This window comes from Sporobolomyces salmoneus (assembly GCF_050403485.1).
Source record: "Sporobolomyces salmoneus JCM6883 DNA, S_salmoneus_JCM6883_v1_ctg42, whole genome shotgun sequence".
In the NCBI taxonomy this organism is placed as follows: domain Eukaryota; kingdom Fungi; phylum Basidiomycota; class Microbotryomycetes; order Sporidiobolales; family Sporidiobolaceae; genus Sporobolomyces; species Sporobolomyces salmoneus.
Genome location: NW_027481121.1, coordinates 138,338 through 154,197, shown reverse-complemented (window position 1 = coordinate 154,197; position 15,860 = coordinate 138,338). Strand labels below are relative to the sequence as shown.

The following is a 15,860-nucleotide window of genomic DNA, read 5'->3' as shown; positions in this document are numbered from 1 at the left end:
GCTGAATTGATTCGAACCTCAAGTTTTTGGTTTTCGTTCAAAGTCGAACTCCTCTCTTTCGCTCTCTCGCGATGAGCCGACCTGTGAGGGATGTACAGAATGTATTGCTTTTAACAAAGGTCAAACTTGAGTAAAGAGAGGGAAATCTAGGCGTTGTAGGTCGAAGCGGAAACGTTTCCACCACCTGCGAGAAACGAAAATTCAGTTTCGACGACGACAACGAGTCGGGATGAGAGCGTGTATTACGGCCGGTCCAATTCACGTGGATATCAGCACCCTCCTTGTCTGTAGAAGCGGTAGGAGTCGACGTAGAACGAAGATAAGAAGAAAAGAAAAGAAAAAAATCGAAAAAAGTGAGAAATCAGCTCAAATTCCTCAAATAACACTCACTCGCGAGAAGAGCACTTACATTTGTCGTTAACGAACTCAGGAAGGACACGGAAGGTGTGAGCACCGAAGTAGTCACGTTGGGCTTGGAGAAGGGAAGCAGGGAGACGCTCGGTGCGGTAACCGTCGAAGAAGGAGAGAGCGGTCGAGAAAGCGGGAGTGGGGATACCCCAGAGAGCACCTTGAGCGACGATTCGGCGCCATCCAGGTTGAGCCTTGTGGACTACGGGAACAGGGTAAAAATGATAGAGTCAGCGAAAAGTCGAAAAACTGACGAGATGTAAGAGTGAGGACTTACCGGCCTTGTTGAAGAAGTCGTCGAAGAGGAGGTTCTCGAGTTGAGGGTTCTTCTTGTAGGCGTTGGTGATGTCACCGAGGAAGACGGATCGGATGATGCATCCTCCGCGCCACATGAGGGCGATACCAGAGTAGTTGAGGGTCCACTTGTATTCCTCAGCGGCTTGACGCATGAGCATGAATCCTTGAGCGTAAGAAACGCTGTAGAAGCAAAACTGGGGAGTTAGAAACACGAAATAAAGAAAGAAAGCGAAGTGCAGTTTCGACTCACATCTTGGAAGCGTAAAGGGCTTGCTCGAGGTCGTCGATGAATTGCTTCTTGTCACCAGTGAAGGCCTCGATTTGGGGACCTCCGATGACCTTGGAGGCACGAACACGCTCTTCCTTGATGGCGGAAAGGCATCGAGCGAAAACGGCTTCATCGATGAGAGTGACGGGCATTCCGAGGTCCAAAGCGTTGACGGCGGTCCACTTTCCGGTACCCTTCTGCGAGGCAGCGTCGAGGATCTTGGTCACGAGAGGGACACCATCCTCGTCGTTGTACCTGAGGATTTCGGTCGTGATTTCGATCAAGTAAGAATCGAGGACACCCTTGTTCCAGGTTTCGAAGACTAGCAGCAACGACTGAGGGGTCAGTCTTTCACGAGAACGCAGGCAACAGAGGAAATGGGGAGACTCACCATCAGCGATCTCGGCTTCAGACATTCCGAAACCTCGCTTGAGGATATCGTACGCCTCGGTGATGAGTTGCATGTCTCCGTACTCGATACCGTTGTGAACCATCTTGACGTAGTGTCCAGCTCCCGAGTCTCCAACCCAGTCGCAGCAGGGCTCACCGTCAACTTGAGCGGCGGTCTTTTGGAAGATTTCCTTGATGTGAGGCCACGCGGCGGAGGATCCTCCGGGCATGAGGGAAGGACCGTAACGAGCACCTTCCTCACCTCCAGAGACACCGGATCCGACGAAGAGGAGACCCTTGGCCTCGAGCTCCTTGGTGCGACGAACCGAATCGGGGAAGTGAGAGTTTCCTCCATCGATGATGATGTCTCCCTTTTCGAGGTGGGGTTCGAGTTGACCGATGAAGTCGTCGACGGCTTGTCCAGCCTTGACGAGGAGGACGATCTTGCGAGGAGTCTTCAATTGGGCGCAAAGTTCCTCAACGGAGTGAGCACCGACGATCGACTTGCCTGTACTTCCCCAATAGTAAGAGTGAGCTACTATAGAAACCTCGTGCGAAGTGAAACGAAGCAGAACTGACCCTTGGCCTCGTTCTCCAAGAAGTGGTCAACCTTGGAAACGGTTCGGTTGTAAGCGGCAACCGTGAATCCCTTGTCAGCCATGTTGAGGATAAGGTTTTGACCCTGTTATCATTCGAAACGACAGTTCAGCGAGGAGTTATATTTTGGGGTTTCGAAGAATGATTCGCACCATGACGGCAAGACCGATGAGCTATCCACGACAACAAGAGGTCAGCAAAGAACATGAGACAGATACTTAGATTAAGTACTCACTCCGATATCAGCACTGCAAACATCGGTACCGAATCAAGGGGTGAATGAAGGAGTCAGCAAATCGCGTCACCAAATCTTCCCAACTCTTCTCTCTGACTGTCTCAAGATCATCCAGCTGATAAATCTCGTCCATCTATACGGTATCGTCGTGTTCGAGGCGTTCGAGAGATTCGGGAGAGGCGAGCGCGAGGCAGTTCCATCCGACGCTCACCGAATCGATGTCGATTCGAGATCGAATGGAACAAGGTGGAAGGAATGCTAGGAACTCACACAGCCTTTTCAGACATTTTCGTAGATCTAGATAGGTGGTGAAGTAGGCAGGAGAGTCTAGAGGATGCCGTAGCGAGAGAGAGGTGGAGGAAAGGGGAGAGGAGAGGGAAATTATTCCCGACTTTGGAGTTTCAACAATTCTGACCGAGATCGGAGTTGGATGATTATCGATTGCCTTTATCTCGCTTCTCTCTCTCTCTCTCGCTTTGCCTCGATAGTATTGGGGGAATAACAAGAGCTTTGTGGTATAACAAGAAATGTAGAAAATCTATCGATCTTTTTTGGGTTCCAATGGCGGACGATCATCCGGAATCTGTTCCAATTCCTCTTCTTCTCCGTCGTCCTCGTCGTCACTCCGGGTATCTTCCGCTGATCCTCCTCTCAAGATATTCCACAACACTCGAAGAACTATCCCACCGGCGAAAGGACAGGATCAGTCAAAGATCAAATCGGAGAGAGACGAAGAAATGAAAACTCACTCATCATGAGCCAGATCAAGATGATGACTTGGAGCGCACACAGTAGGACACAGAATCCCATGTGAACTGATTTCGGGAAGAAGTAACCTTCTGTCACCCTCAAATCGTACGGCAATATCCGAGGTGCTTCGAAAATCACACTCCAAAGAATGATTCCGTAGAGGACATGTCGAGTAGCGATCCACGAGACGAGGAACAGAGCGAACGTCGTATCGGAACGTTTCTCAGCTCCAGCATACTTGAAGAGTTTCGCGAGCTGGAATCAATGTGATAGCGCGTGAGTCGTCGGACGAAAGAACTGGAGAAATCGAAAACTTACGGGAAGAAGGATATCGGTGAAATCCATAGTGCACAGAATAGCGTTTCCAACTCGAGTAAAGTTAAAAACGTAACTGAACGAGACAAGGAGGGTCGTAATGATGTGGTGGGCGAACATTTGAGTGTAATCTTTTCGTCTCGCTTCGAGATTTAGGACGATGATCTGTTGGATCCAGACTATTCACTTCCGATATTAGCTACTTGACTCTGAAAAGTCTTCAGATGAACACATACAAGCAGTTTGAACGAGATCTGGAGCGAAAAATCACAATCAGCGAGAGTTCAAGAACGAGAAGAGCAGAGTTCTCGACTCACAATACCATTTCGTCAGGGCTGGTAGAGCGTCGTGGGGGTATCCTTTCCAGTAGTGCTCTGTCCGTAGTGATCGGTATTCGCTTGTCTGGTTAATGTACTGAGATTATCGGCAAAAGGAGTTAGGTTTCGCACGTTTCGCAAAAGTTGGGCGGAAACTCACGATTCCGAGAGACCAGAAAATACCTACGTTCGAGGAAGCGTCAGATACCGTACAGAATAGTACGGAGACAGCTGTGAGACTCACTCGGATACAACAACATCCAACTTTGTTCCGCGAACCGAATCACTGAACGTTTTTGCTTAATCCCGCACCGTTTCGCAAACGGTATGAATGCCCATTTCATCAACGCCTCCCTCAAGAACCAAAATGCTATCACCCACCAAGCGATAACAAACGCATCGCTGTACGTCGAGAGACACGCAGGTGAGCGAGAACAATCTAACGAAAGAGAGACGGTTTTCGACTCACTCTCTTCCCTTGTAATATGTATCTGACCCTGGCACTCTGAATGAGAGGAATAAGAACCGGGAAAAGACATGCTTGAGGTGGAGAGAAGGCGAAGGAGTGAGTTCAGTCGAGAGGTGGAATTCCGGTCGTTGCAGCGCGTTCCCAGCCAGGATCAACGCGAGAGCAGTGAAAGAGAGTTCTGCAACGACTTTCTGCGTTAGTACAACAGCGCTTAGAGACGCGAGAGAGCTCAAGGAAACTAGATCAAACTGACCTAGTTGTCGCTCCATTGCCCATGCCAGCGCTCCTCCTTTCCCCTTTTGAGCTACTAGAGGTCGACTAGGTCGCCGAGCAACCTTGGACGGTGCGTGACCGTTCCCAGCCGCTGTCATCGAAAGTTGGGTGAGGAAACACGAGAGAGAATTCGCAACAGATCTTTTGACCTCTTACCTTCTCCTTCCATACTCCATACTCTTGTATCGCCCCATTACGCCCTGCTGAACTCGACAACAGCGCGCGCACTCGATTCTCTCTTCGCCAGCGACTTCCACATCATCAGACAACTCTCGTCAAACTCTCACTCTCAATCTCCCAGACGCCTGAACGGCTCGCTAGTACGATCTACCGACTACGGTACAACATTCTGGTTTCACCGAACCTCTCTGAACTAACGCTCTCCTTCTGACCCTGGTCAAATTTTGCTCAGAAGGAATAAGTTACAGTCTAAGGGATAGTCTCTCTACGGAAATGTGACCGCGATTTCCGTCTATACTCCTTGCTCTCCTTGCCACCGTCGTGACCTCCGCTCTGTCTCCGAAAGATGATCCCACTGCTTAAGCTAACCGTCACTTCCGGCTGCTCAATCGCTGACTTCTGCGGTTCTTCTGTTTCCTTTGATACTTGAGCCACATTCCTCGCAACTCTGAAGTAAGTACGGTGTCGTCATCGGCCGGCGAAGCCGTAACAGGCGATCGGACGGAATTGAAGCGAATCGGACTTTTTGGCACATCGGGTTGAGAGTTCGTCTGTGACGCGGAAGGGGGATCCGGCCACACCGGTGTCGACCCTCTGATCGGACGCTCTGGTGCCTCTCGACGGGACGACGCCTTCTGTCGCTTGAGCCATCCGAGATCTGCAAGTCGAGACGATTCGTCGCTGTCCTCCTCCGAGCCGGAACGAGCAGACGATTGGTTGGGGGCTTCGTAACGCACAGAGTATCGACTGTGTCAACGGCAAAAGGATAGCAACGCGTCCATGCGTCAGCTGGAACGAATCTCGCAAGCGAATGTTGGAAAAGCCCGACCTGTCGACTCTGATCGCATTCAGGGGCACCTCGCCTGCATAACTCGCCCTCGAGCAGAGTACCGTGGGTTTGTCACTGCATCAGCTCGATGGTTGTTGTCAGTGCCGATGAGGTCGAATACATCGCAAAGAAAAAACTCGCCAGTCGCTCAGTTCTGAACCATCTCGTTTTCTGCCTCCTCTGCCCGGTTCTTCTTCTTCATCGCTGCGACAGTGCACGAGCGAAGGTCACGCCGGTCATCTCGAGCACTCCAGGCCTGAGAATGTGTCACGACTCACTTTCGCCTGCTCCTTGGGCGGAACCTCCTGCGACACCAGGACGCGGCCTTCCGTACGCTGTGCATGCTATGGATCGAGCTTGATCCATCGGAGGACTGACAGCTACCGAGCAAGCAAGTTCAGTTTTCGCACGAACGGAGCAAAAACGAATGGTAGTAAACTCACCTCGACGCTATACTCGCGAGAGAGCGAGCGCGGTAGAGACGGCGATGACCCGCCATGCCGAGCAGAGAGGTCGAGAAAAGCAGGGCAAGAAAGGGCAGATCGAGCGTTCGAGAAATTGTAGGAACGCTCGGTTCGTCTCATGCGTCCGCGCAGTGTCTCCGACTCCACGGCAAGTCCGACGCAGTTCAACGACAACGAGATAGATACCAAATAGCGACAAAGAGAGAAACACAGTGTCCGGTAGATAACAAAGTACAAAGTTCGCGGAGAAAGAAGCTCCAGTCTATCGCTGGAAAGGCCAGGGAATGGAAGGAGTCGGCGGCGTGCTGCACAGAAGAGACTGAATCAGGGGGCTTCTTCACAGATCAAGCGACGAGTGTGACAAAACTTACAGGGGAAAATGATGGTTATCGTCGAACTCAAAGTCGCTCGGATGGATCAGCCTTGGCGAAGCATCGGAGGGTTGGCGACGAGGAGGTCGAAAGGCAATCGTCACCGGCCCGATCGATCGTGGTGAGCCGAGCGTTTGCAGAGATGGAGCTCGACGAGGACGAAAGCTGGTCGAAACAGCTGAAGTAGGGAGTTCAGGAAGCGGGGTATTGGGAGGATTTCCGGGAGGACTCGATGTCAGTACCCGATACGTCGCAGCCGACATTTTGCGAGAGTGAGTGGACATTGCCGAAGTGTGCACTGGAGTTGGCGTTCCGGAGGACGATTTACGAGACTTGGGCGCTAATTTGAGTGGAGCCGGCTTCTCCTTGCGTGGCTTGCGAACCGGTTTCTCCTCGCGACGTGGCTTGCGCGAAAATATCCTTGACGATTCGCTCTTCGCCTCCTTCTCTCGCAACTCCTTTTCTCGCCTTCTGCGCTCTTCCGCTTCCCTCTCTCGCTTCTCCTTTTCGCGCTGCTTTTCAAGTTCCTGCCTCTCGAGGTACTCGCTGTTTATCAGTCCCCGTCGGAGTCAGTCATGAATCGTGTTGACGCCCCGGGAAGCGATAGTCGGAACTTACGGGCTCAATCTGTGCAAGAGTGGGTGACCGGATGCTGCGACGCGGGTCCTCCTGATCACGACGTGTGCGGTATGCCTCAAGCTTGAGCGCACCTCTTGAAATGATCAAGAAAAGAAAACAAACTCACGCAGTTTCGGGATCTCGCCAATGCTGTTGCTCTCCCGAATGGTCTCGGTCTCGTTCACGACGTTCTTGAGTCTCCCGAGCTCTCTCCCGAGCTCTCTCCCGAGCTCTCTCTTGGTCTCCGTCCCGATCTCCATCGTGATCTCCATCGCGAGCTTCAAACGGAACAGGCTCAGTGCGGGCTCTGTTTGAAGCGCAGAAGATTTCAGTTTCTGTCATTCGGCTCGAAACGTCGAAAAAGTCGTTGCACTCACTCGAGCTTTCGAGGCGGAGTCGAGGCAACCGGGTTCGTAGGAGGATGGCGAGATCGATGGTCCGATTGCGCGACTGCTTCTATCATGTCGAGGTTGTACGGATCGACTTGCTCCCCTGTCTGTCGACCCCGTTCCTCCTCGCGTCTAGACAACGACTCCTCGGGTGAGCTACCGCGAGGGGGACGTTGCATCTGTGTCAACAAAACGGGATGACTTGGATTGATATTCGCATGAAACTTACAGATGTTCAGTTCCGAGTGAGTGAGAAGTTACGGGCTCCTGAAACTTCGCTAGACGCCTGTGAAGTCACTAAGGTGAGCAAACGAGTCTGATATCACAGGTCTCACGAGACGAGAACGTACTGGCGAGGATCCCACGCGCCTTTGGGCGTTCTCCTCATGAATTCCCGCCAAGAACGAGGTTCTTCGACTTGACTTTGAAGTAAACGAGGACCGGTCTCGAGTAGTCGCGCCCGTTGACGGTCCGCATGGCCGCGTTGGATCGCCGGCTCAAGATCCTTTTCGGGCACACTGTTCAGAGAGGGAAACAGCAAGAAAGATGAGTACTTCGAGCGCGGTCTTAAGCTAGACTTTACGGGAACACCTCACATCCACGTGACATCCCGATTCCTCCTAAAGCGGTCTCTGACGCTCTTGAAGAGACTCAAGCTACGTAAGCTGGACGAAGAGTCGGTGTGCGTCGAGGAGATGCTGACACGATAGATGCGTTAGCACAGTTCTTTCTCGCGGAGAGCTTCCGACAGTAGACTCACCTTCGTGCATCGTCATGAGAGTAGCGGCTTTCCCCGCGACTCGAAGATCTAGAGTGCCACATGTCAAGTTGCTTCGATGCAGTAATGAGGAAAGAGTCGAAGCGGGCTTCGTGCAGAGAGGGCCTCCAGCACCGCGGAATACTCTCGGAGTGTTCGTTCAATGGCGACACGTGAAGAGCCGAGCAAGCGAGAGGAACCGTGCTGAAGGGTTTCCAACTTTCCACGATAGTCGAGCTTAGACCGGTCATTCTCGAGAATTGCTCTCTGGATCCGACGCAACTTGTCGAGTGAGAGGAGACACCTCGACATGAGTCAATTTATTTCAACCTCGATTGTGCCTGCACAACGCACGAAGAAGTGAGCTCAACTAATCAAAGTCAGTCGAAGGAGATTGCAGCTCACATATTTCCCTCTCCTTTCCTATGCGTATCTCTGTACTCGTCGAATTCTCTCGTCTTCCTCAATTCTCGTTCTTCCGCGTCGTAGCCCCGCTGTGTATCGTCCTCTTTCTCCCCTTGTTCATCTTTCCTCGCCTGATCCACTTCCTCACTCGTACTAGGTCCTCCACCTTGCAAAATATTACCCATCTCTTGTTGTTGATCGAGATATTCGTCAATCGTCATCGTCGGTAATCGATGACTTGATTGAAATACTTCAGATTGTAACCTCAACCTCGTTTGTAATTGCGATGCCGATTTCGACGAAGGTAGGATCGTGAAAGGTCTCAGAACCTTCCCAGAAGGTGAAAGTAACGGATCCTCTTTCGTGAGAGCAACCTTATCCAATCTCCAAGTTAAATCATCTTCGTCTTCTTCGGTTCCTCCTCCTCTTGAATCTGGTTTCGATTTGGTCGCAGCATGAGGTGATGGAGAAGGGATCTCGCTCATCTTCATACCGTGTTCTAGTAGTTCGAGTTCTTGATCGAGAGAAGAAAGTTCGGCGTGTGCTCGAAGGTAGTGAAGTTGAAGGAGGGAAATCAGGAGAGGACGAGCTACGTCGTCGGATTCGTCGTCGTCTTCGGAAAGGAAATCTTCGTCTTCATCTGGATTGGATGACGAAGGAGGAGGAGCGGGACTCGAGGAAGTCGAGGCGGATGGAGAGGAAGTTGATGCGACGGAGATTTTCGTTCGTCGAGTTGAGCGTTCCCTACGACGTTTTCGTAGCTCCTACAGGGCGAAAACATTACGCCTCAGATCTCAGAGACAATACTGTGCTGAAGAACAAGTGAAACGCACCTCTAGAGTCGACTTTATTTCCTTTTCTCGTTTGAATTGAGCTATCTTGCCCGCCCTCCTTCTCGCGGAATCCATCTCACTCGCACTGACACCTTGGTAAGCTGCTCTTTGATCTTGAGGGACGATCTCGTATTGTTCTACGAGCGAATTGTACTTCCGAAAGTGATCCTGGCGAAAGAGAAGAAACGAAAGATTAAGCTCCTGAGTCACGAGTATTACGAGCAGGAGCTCTGACTGACCGCTGCCCTATTCAGGTACTTCATACGCTCCTTTCCACCTTTAGTTTTTGCGAGTAAGCACAATTGACCCGAGAGAGCGTCGGTGAGCAAACATCGCAAGTCGTTCGTGTTGATGTCTTCGAGCGTCTCGTTCGGCGAGAGGATTCCGAGATGGTTGATCAACTTGTTCGCGAGGTTCAAGTCGGCTAGAGTAGCTTGTAAGAGTTGCTGAATGGATTGATCGTTTGGAGAAGGGGCCGAACTGATTCGAGTCGAATGGTTAATCGCTCGGGTCAGGAGTTGCCCTAGGGTGAGATCTTGAGCTGATGCGTCCATCCAAGTCGAGCGAATGATAGATGAAGGAGGAGAAAGAAGGGCTGGACCGCTCTCCGGATTTGGCGACGAGTTGATCTTCTCCTCTTCACTTCTCTTTGCGATTCCAACCCGACTCTCACGATAACCTAGTAGAATATGTCCAACGAACCCGCTACCGCCGTCGACGCTTCCGCAGGAGAGCCAGTCGCCGATACTCCCGCCCCTCGCGCTTCATCCGATCAAGCTCCTCCCCGGACTTCGACCTCTGGAGACGCCGCTGAACAATCTACTGAACCCTCTACTACCGCTCCATCGAGTTCCGCACCCGCTTCGAACCCCACGACGAATTCCTCGGCTCCTCAAACTTCAGTAACTCCTCAAACGAGCGAATTCGCTCATGCAGCACTCAAGAAGTTCAAGCTGGTGTTCCTAGGTGAACAATCAGTTGGAAAGACTTCCCTCATTACTCGATTCATGTGAGATAATCTCATCCCTCTTTCAGCTTGAAATCTCTCTGACGCGACCTCTCTCTCGTCCCTCCTTTGCTTGATAGGTACGACACTTTCGACAACACTTACCAAGCTACGATCGGTAAGTCTCCGTCTTGAGCTGTAGCGAGACAGGACGAAACTGATCCGCTCTTTCGAACAGGTATCGATTTTCTTTCAAAGACGATGTATCTCGAAGATCGCACAGTGCGATTACAAGTAAGTACACATCATTACCCACAGCGAACACTCACAGTTCTGACCATGCTCGAATGAATAGCTTTGGGATACTGCTGGACAAGAACGATTCCGATCTCTAATTCCTTCGTACATTCGGGATTCGAGTGTCGCTGTCGTTGTCTATGATATCACCAGTGAGTCTCATTCGTGTACTCGGCACTAGCGCGCCATACTGACCCTGTCGTTCTCCAGACCGTCAATCTTTCATGAACACCTCGAAATGGGTCGACGACGTGAGATCAGAACGAGGCAACGATGTGATTATCGTCCTTGTTGGAAACAAGACGGATCTGAACGACAAGCGGTCAGTCAACGCCTCCCTTGCAATCCCAAAGCGGAACTGATCCAGATTGAGTGAATTCGCAGACAAGTAACGACTGAAGAAGCGGAACAAAAATCGAAAGAATTGAACGTAATGTTTATTGAGACAAGTGCGAAAGCTGGACACAACGTCAAAACGATGTTTAGGAAGATTGCACAAGCTCTACCGGGAATGGATCGAGAACAAGAGGGTCAAAACCAAAATCAAAGTGAGCGAACCTCTCCTCTCTTCACGCTGCCATCTCGTGAGTGCATCGAGACTGACGATGAGTGATGTTATCTCTTTAGTGATCGATGTCAGCGTTACTCCTCAGAACACAACCGGTAATGAAGGAGGTTGTTCTTGCTAGTTTTCCTCGTCTTCTCAGACCGCGCTCCTAGTCTTCCCCTTCATCGTCGCTTTACTCTTTTACATTATATTTCTCTCTCTGTGTGCCTGTGTCGTCGTCTGTTTCGATCTTGTCTCTATTATCCATCTCTTTTTCCCCTCCCCGAGCTTACTCCCTTGGTTACACTCTCACTCGCGTTCTCTCTTCCTCTCTACATGGTCTAATACTAGAACACAGTATTTTCGTTTACGTTTCGAATCCGAGGGCCAACAACAACCGATTCAATCAAACGAAACCCACAAATTTCCTTTCTTCTCTCTTCTTCTCCGTCCTATCCAAACTCGGCTACGACCTCATTCTCGACTTTCTCATACCCAAACTCCAACCCTTTCCCTTCCTCCTTCCCTCCTCCTACTCCTGCGGTAGAACTGCGATGAGCGATCGAAAATTTAGGGGAAAGATCCGTGTCCTCGAGCTTGTGCGACGTCTGATGGGAAGATTCGGTTCCTCCTCCTCCTACGGGTACTGGGGCCATTTGGCGGGGAGGGAAGAGCTGAGTGACTCCAGAGGGGGAAGTGTAGTGCTCACTGAAGGCAGAAGAGGGAGGGTGGAGAACGAGAGAAGGTGAGGAGGTCTTTTCGCTGGAGAGACTTTGCGTTTCCTCCTCCTCCTTGTTGGTTTGATGAGTCTCTGCCATGGTCTCTGATGATTGAGGGAGTTCGAGATGCGGGAGAGGTTGATCCGAGTCGAAGACGGGATCTGGAGAAGAGACAGAGATGGAGGAGAAAGAAGGAGGATTCGGATTGAGGTGGAGACGATTGAGGACGGAAGAGAGCATGTAGTCGTCAGAGAGCTTCTCGGACTACTGACTGCTTCGTTGGGCGAGAGAATGCGGTGAGAGGGAAAGAGGTGACCAAAGACTCGAAGTTTTTGATATCGCAGGATTTGACTTGCGTTCACGATCCACTATAAGCTCTAGCGTGATCAGTCTCTCTTTTTCGCTCGTCATATATCGCGAACGCACTCACTCCCAACCAACTAGATTCACTTCCTCTTCTCCCTCTTTGAAATGAGAGCAGATTTCTTCAATTTCAGTTTCCAGACCTCTACTCCTTCCCACGTAGCCTCTTCTTCCCACCCTAATCCGCTCTCCTTCGATTCTACCAGTTTCCTCAACTTCGAATGATCGATCCTCGAGCATTTGAAACTCCAATCTCGTTCAGCGCTCTCGAGGAAATCGGAAATGAGCGCGGGATCTCTTGCTTCGAGGGCGATATAGACTAGAGGCGACGTCGTGGTTGAACGTGAGGATCGAGAAGCGAGAGCATGGAGAGTCCGAAGGAGAGGTTGCGATAGAGAGGGATCGTAAATCGTATCTGCCGAAACGATGTAATCGAACGGTGGTCCTGTCGGCTCTTGAACGTCTTCTTCCCCCGCTCCGTCCCACTCCCACTCGTGAGGATCTTGAAACCAATCAAGCACCTTCGTCTCGAGTCGAGGCTGACTAGGTCCTGCGTTGATTTCGAGAATCGATTCGTTCGCTTTGATGTTTTGACAAAGTATTCCATCAACGATCAAGTCGAGATCTGTTGCGAGTACGTCGTAGCCCATACTAGCGAGAGATAGAGATGATAAGCCAGTTCCTGCTCCGACGTCGATGATTCGTTGTCTTCGTTGCGCTGAGTTACGGTTCGAGGGGGAAACGAGAGGCGAAGTCGATTTGAGGAGGTCGTGAAGATAAGCCTCCAGTACCTGCGCACCTAGCCAGATCGTTCTCCCTAATCAAAGGTCCCCCTGTGAGCCCAGTGCAGCAGTAACAGGGAGAAAGGGAGAGCAACGAACCGGTCGAATCAGGAGAAGATCCGTCTTGGTTGATCACGATCCGGGTACCGTTCGGTAAGAGGTAATCGAGTACATCTTGCTCTTTCGTGTCGTAAGCCGGAAGATTCATAGAAGTAGGGGAGCAAGAATCGAAAGTCAGCTGCAGCGAATTCAACAATCTTCGAGGCTCAGCTCCTCACCACTACCTCTCGATACCCGGTTGAACCTCTACAAAGTCTCTATAGACTCTCAGGGACTACCACAGAGCGACCTCTCAGTCCAACACTCCTCCGGTCTTTCGAATTCAAGTTTCATCTCTACTCGAGTGCAACTTCCCTCGATCAACCCCAGAAGACCCTCTAGACCCCATCCGAACTATCTCCCAACTCGTATAGAGCAGTACATAGCGCGAACATGTCGTTCTTCCAACGGGATCCTCGTCAACAAATGTTGCTCGGATCAGGAGAGCGTGTTTCCGGTGAAGAAGTGAGGGAGCAGAACGTACAAGCTGCAGTATCGATCGCAAACATTGTCAAGACTAGTTTGGGACCTCATGGACTCGACAAGATGATGGTTGACGACATCGGAGTAAGCAAAATTTGCTCCCTTTCTCCCTACTTCCCGTGGTTTTGGAAGACTGGCAAGCTGACGAACAACTGCTCCATGTGTAGGATGTCACTATCTCGAACGATGGAGCTACGATCCTTCAATTGATCGAAGTCGAACATCCTGCGGGACGAATTCTTGTCGAACTCGCTCAACAACAAGACAAGGAAGTTGGAGATGGAACCACTTCAGTCGTCATCGTCGCTGCTGAGCTCTTGAAGCGTGCGAACGACCTCGTCAAGAACAAGATTCACCCTACGACCGTCATTACTGGTTACCGACTCGCGGCGAAGGAGGCAGTGAGATATCTGACGGAACAACTCAGCGTCAAGGTCGATACGCTAGGAAAGGAGTGCTTGATTAACATCGCCAAGACGAGTATGTCGAGTAAAGTCATTGGAGCGTGAGTCTCCGTTTCAAACCCTTTCCCTTCTTGTCGGTTGTCTGACTGTTCTGTCTTGGGATAGGGACGACGATTTCTTCTCGAACATGGCCGTCGATGCTATGCTCGCAGTCAAGACGATCAACGCTCGAGGAGATATCAAATACCCGGTCAAGGCAGTCAACGTTCTCAAAGCTCACGGAAAGAGTGCGACCGAATCGATCTTTGTCAAAGGTTACGCTCTCAACTGTACCGTAGCTAGTCAAGGTAAGCACACAGACAGTCTCGAGGACTTCTACTCTCAATCGGAGAGAGCTGACTTGTCTTCGAACGTAAAATTAGCTATGAAGACTCGTATCACCGGTGCCAAGATCGCCTGTCTCGATATGAACTTGACAAAGCAACGTATGCATCTCGGAGTTCACATCACGATCGACGACCCTGAACAACTCGAAGCTATCCGCAAACGGTTCGTCTTTTCCGGCTTTTTCTTCTTGTTATCCTGTCTGAAGTCTGACACTCTCTGCGTTTCCAAAGTGAATCCGATATCACAATCGAGCGAATCCGCAAGATTCTCGCTGCTGGAGCAAACGTAATTCTCACGACGAAAGGTATCGACGATCTTTGCCTCAAAGAGTTTGTCGAAGCTGGAGCGATGGCAGTCCGACGATGCAAGAAGGAGGATCTTCGACGTATCGCGAAGGCGACGGGAGCGACCATGGTTAGCAGTCTGGCGAATTTGGACGGAGAGGAAACGTTCGAAGCGAGCTCGTTGGGATCGGCCGAGGAAGTCGTGCAGGAACGAATCAGTGATGACGAGTTGATCTTGGTCAAGGGTACGAAGGTTGTTAGCAGTTCTTCAATCATCCTTCGAGGTGCCAACGGTGAGCCGGAACATCTTCCGCTTGTTTCCATCGCAAAACTTTTTCGACTGACTCTGAACGATTACAGATTTCTTGCTCGACGAGATGGAACGAGCCCTTCACGATTCCCTTTGCGCAATCAAGCGAACATTAGAAAGTGGATCCGTGGTACCGGGAGGAGGAGCTGTCGAAACCGCTTTGAGTATCTACCTTGAAAACTTTGCTACCACTCTCGTGAGTCTTTCACATTCGCTCGCCTTCGCAAACACATTTCTCAGTCTGACTCTTTCGCTCGATAGGGATCTCGTGAACAACTAGCGATTGCTGAATTCGCCGCCGCTCTCCTCGTCATCCCGAAGACCCTTTCCGTCAACGCCGCCAAGGACAGTACCGACCTCGTCGCGAAACTTCGAGCGTACCACAACGCTGCTCAAACAGCGCCGGCAGGCGACGCTCGACGAGGACTCAAGTACTACGGATTAGATCTCATGAAGGGAGAAGTTAGGGATAATGTCAAAGCAGGAGTTCTCGAACCGATGGTGAGCAAAGTGAAGAGCTTGAAGAGTGCACTAGAGGCTTGCACGTCTCTTCTCCGTATTGATGACCGAGTAAGTCTCGTTCCTCTCTCGCTGCACAGAGGAATCTCGAAACTGAGCGATTTTGATTTTTCGTATGTTTCAGATCACTGTACCGCCAGAGCAAAAAGGAGGCGATGATGGTCACGGGCACTGATCGAGTAAACTGGAAGCAGTCGGTCGTAGGACGGGAGTCGAACAGGCTCAGCATGTTTTTCTAGACAATCGCAAAATTGCACTGATTCGTTTGTACGTGTTGACGACTTGATCGAACAAGTGAGTGATCGGAGCTAGTCAGAGTGATGATCGAGAGCGGGCGAGTTGCGAAAAGTGTTCCGAGCGTGGAAGCATTGGGAAACAAACTGGCTCATTTCTTTCCTGTTTCTTGTCCCCCTTTCGCTGTTCTTGCCTCCAGATTCTGTTCGAGAGCGCCGCTCCGCTATGGAAGCTGTCATTTAACTCTAGTCTGGGGTCATCCCCCTTCGGAAAAAGCTTTGCTTGTCGCTTGTTCTTTTCCCCCTTTGCGAAACTTAGCGA

At 50.9% G+C, this 15,860-nt stretch overlaps 7 protein-coding genes across 7 annotated transcripts; 2 read left to right on the top strand and 5 right to left on the bottom strand.

Moving 5' to 3' along the window:
* Positions 1-146: 146 nt before the first annotated feature.
* Positions 147-2,482, bottom strand: JCM6883_001154 (NADP(+)-dependent, decarboxylating phosphogluconate dehydrogenase; the record flags this gene model as incomplete). Its single annotated transcript, XM_076633691.1, has 10 exons — positions 147-184; positions 247-285; positions 410-610; positions 686-885; positions 956-1,295; positions 1,365-1,871; positions 1,943-2,045; positions 2,113-2,133; positions 2,196-2,208; positions 2,466-2,482. The coding sequence occupies 10 exons, from the start codon at positions 2,480-2,482 to the stop codon at positions 147-149; spliced, it is 1,479 nt and encodes a 492-aa protein (XP_076486385.1).
* A 251-nt stretch (positions 2,483-2,733) lies between these two features.
* Positions 2,734-4,417, bottom strand: JCM6883_001153 (uncharacterized protein; the record flags this gene model as incomplete). Its single annotated transcript, XM_076633690.1, has 9 exons — positions 2,734-2,873; positions 2,945-3,200; positions 3,264-3,439; positions 3,497-3,514; positions 3,578-3,674; positions 3,738-3,760; positions 3,822-3,979; positions 4,047-4,224; positions 4,300-4,417. The coding sequence occupies 9 exons, from the start codon at positions 4,415-4,417 to the stop codon at positions 2,734-2,736; spliced, it is 1,164 nt and encodes a 387-aa protein (XP_076486384.1).
* A 3,835-nt stretch (positions 4,418-8,252) lies between these two features.
* TAP42 (Tap42p) lies at positions 8,253-9,719 on the bottom strand (the record flags this gene model as incomplete). The annotated part of the gene is made up of 4 exons (XM_076633689.1): positions 8,253-8,268; positions 8,333-9,096; positions 9,166-9,333; positions 9,405-9,719. 4 exons carry the CDS (start codon positions 9,717-9,719, stop codon positions 8,253-8,255), a joined length of 1,263 nt encoding a protein of 420 aa, XP_076486383.1.
* A 135-nt stretch (positions 9,720-9,854) lies between these two features.
* Positions 9,855-11,097, top strand: YPT6 (Rab family GTPase YPT6; the record flags this gene model as incomplete). Its single annotated transcript, XM_076633688.1, has 7 exons — positions 9,855-10,174; positions 10,252-10,289; positions 10,350-10,405; positions 10,467-10,560; positions 10,619-10,730; positions 10,793-10,956; positions 11,036-11,097. 7 exons carry the CDS (start codon positions 9,855-9,857, stop codon positions 11,095-11,097), a joined length of 846 nt encoding a protein of 281 aa, XP_076486382.1.
* A 310-nt stretch (positions 11,098-11,407) lies between these two features.
* On the bottom strand, positions 11,408-11,914 carry JCM6883_001150 (uncharacterized protein; the record flags this gene model as incomplete). The annotated part of the gene is made up of 1 exon (XM_076633687.1): positions 11,408-11,914. One exon carries the CDS (start codon positions 11,912-11,914, stop codon positions 11,408-11,410), a length of 507 nt encoding a protein of 168 aa, XP_076486381.1.
* A 206-nt stretch (positions 11,915-12,120) lies between these two features.
* On the bottom strand, positions 12,121-13,027 carry JCM6883_001149 (uncharacterized protein; the record flags this gene model as incomplete). The annotated part of the gene is made up of 2 exons (XM_076633686.1): positions 12,121-12,854; positions 12,919-13,027. The coding sequence occupies 2 exons, from the start codon at positions 13,025-13,027 to the stop codon at positions 12,121-12,123; spliced, it is 843 nt and encodes a 280-aa protein (XP_076486380.1).
* Positions 13,028-13,311: 284 nt separating this feature from the next.
* Positions 13,312-15,480, top strand: TCP1 (chaperonin-containing T-complex alpha subunit TCP1; the record flags this gene model as incomplete). Its single annotated transcript, XM_076633685.1, has 8 exons — positions 13,312-13,485; positions 13,569-13,906; positions 13,971-14,152; positions 14,228-14,354; positions 14,423-14,769; positions 14,837-14,982; positions 15,048-15,356; positions 15,430-15,480. 8 exons carry the CDS (start codon positions 13,312-13,314, stop codon positions 15,478-15,480), a joined length of 1,674 nt encoding a protein of 557 aa, XP_076486379.1.
* Positions 15,481-15,860: the final 380 nt, after the last annotated feature.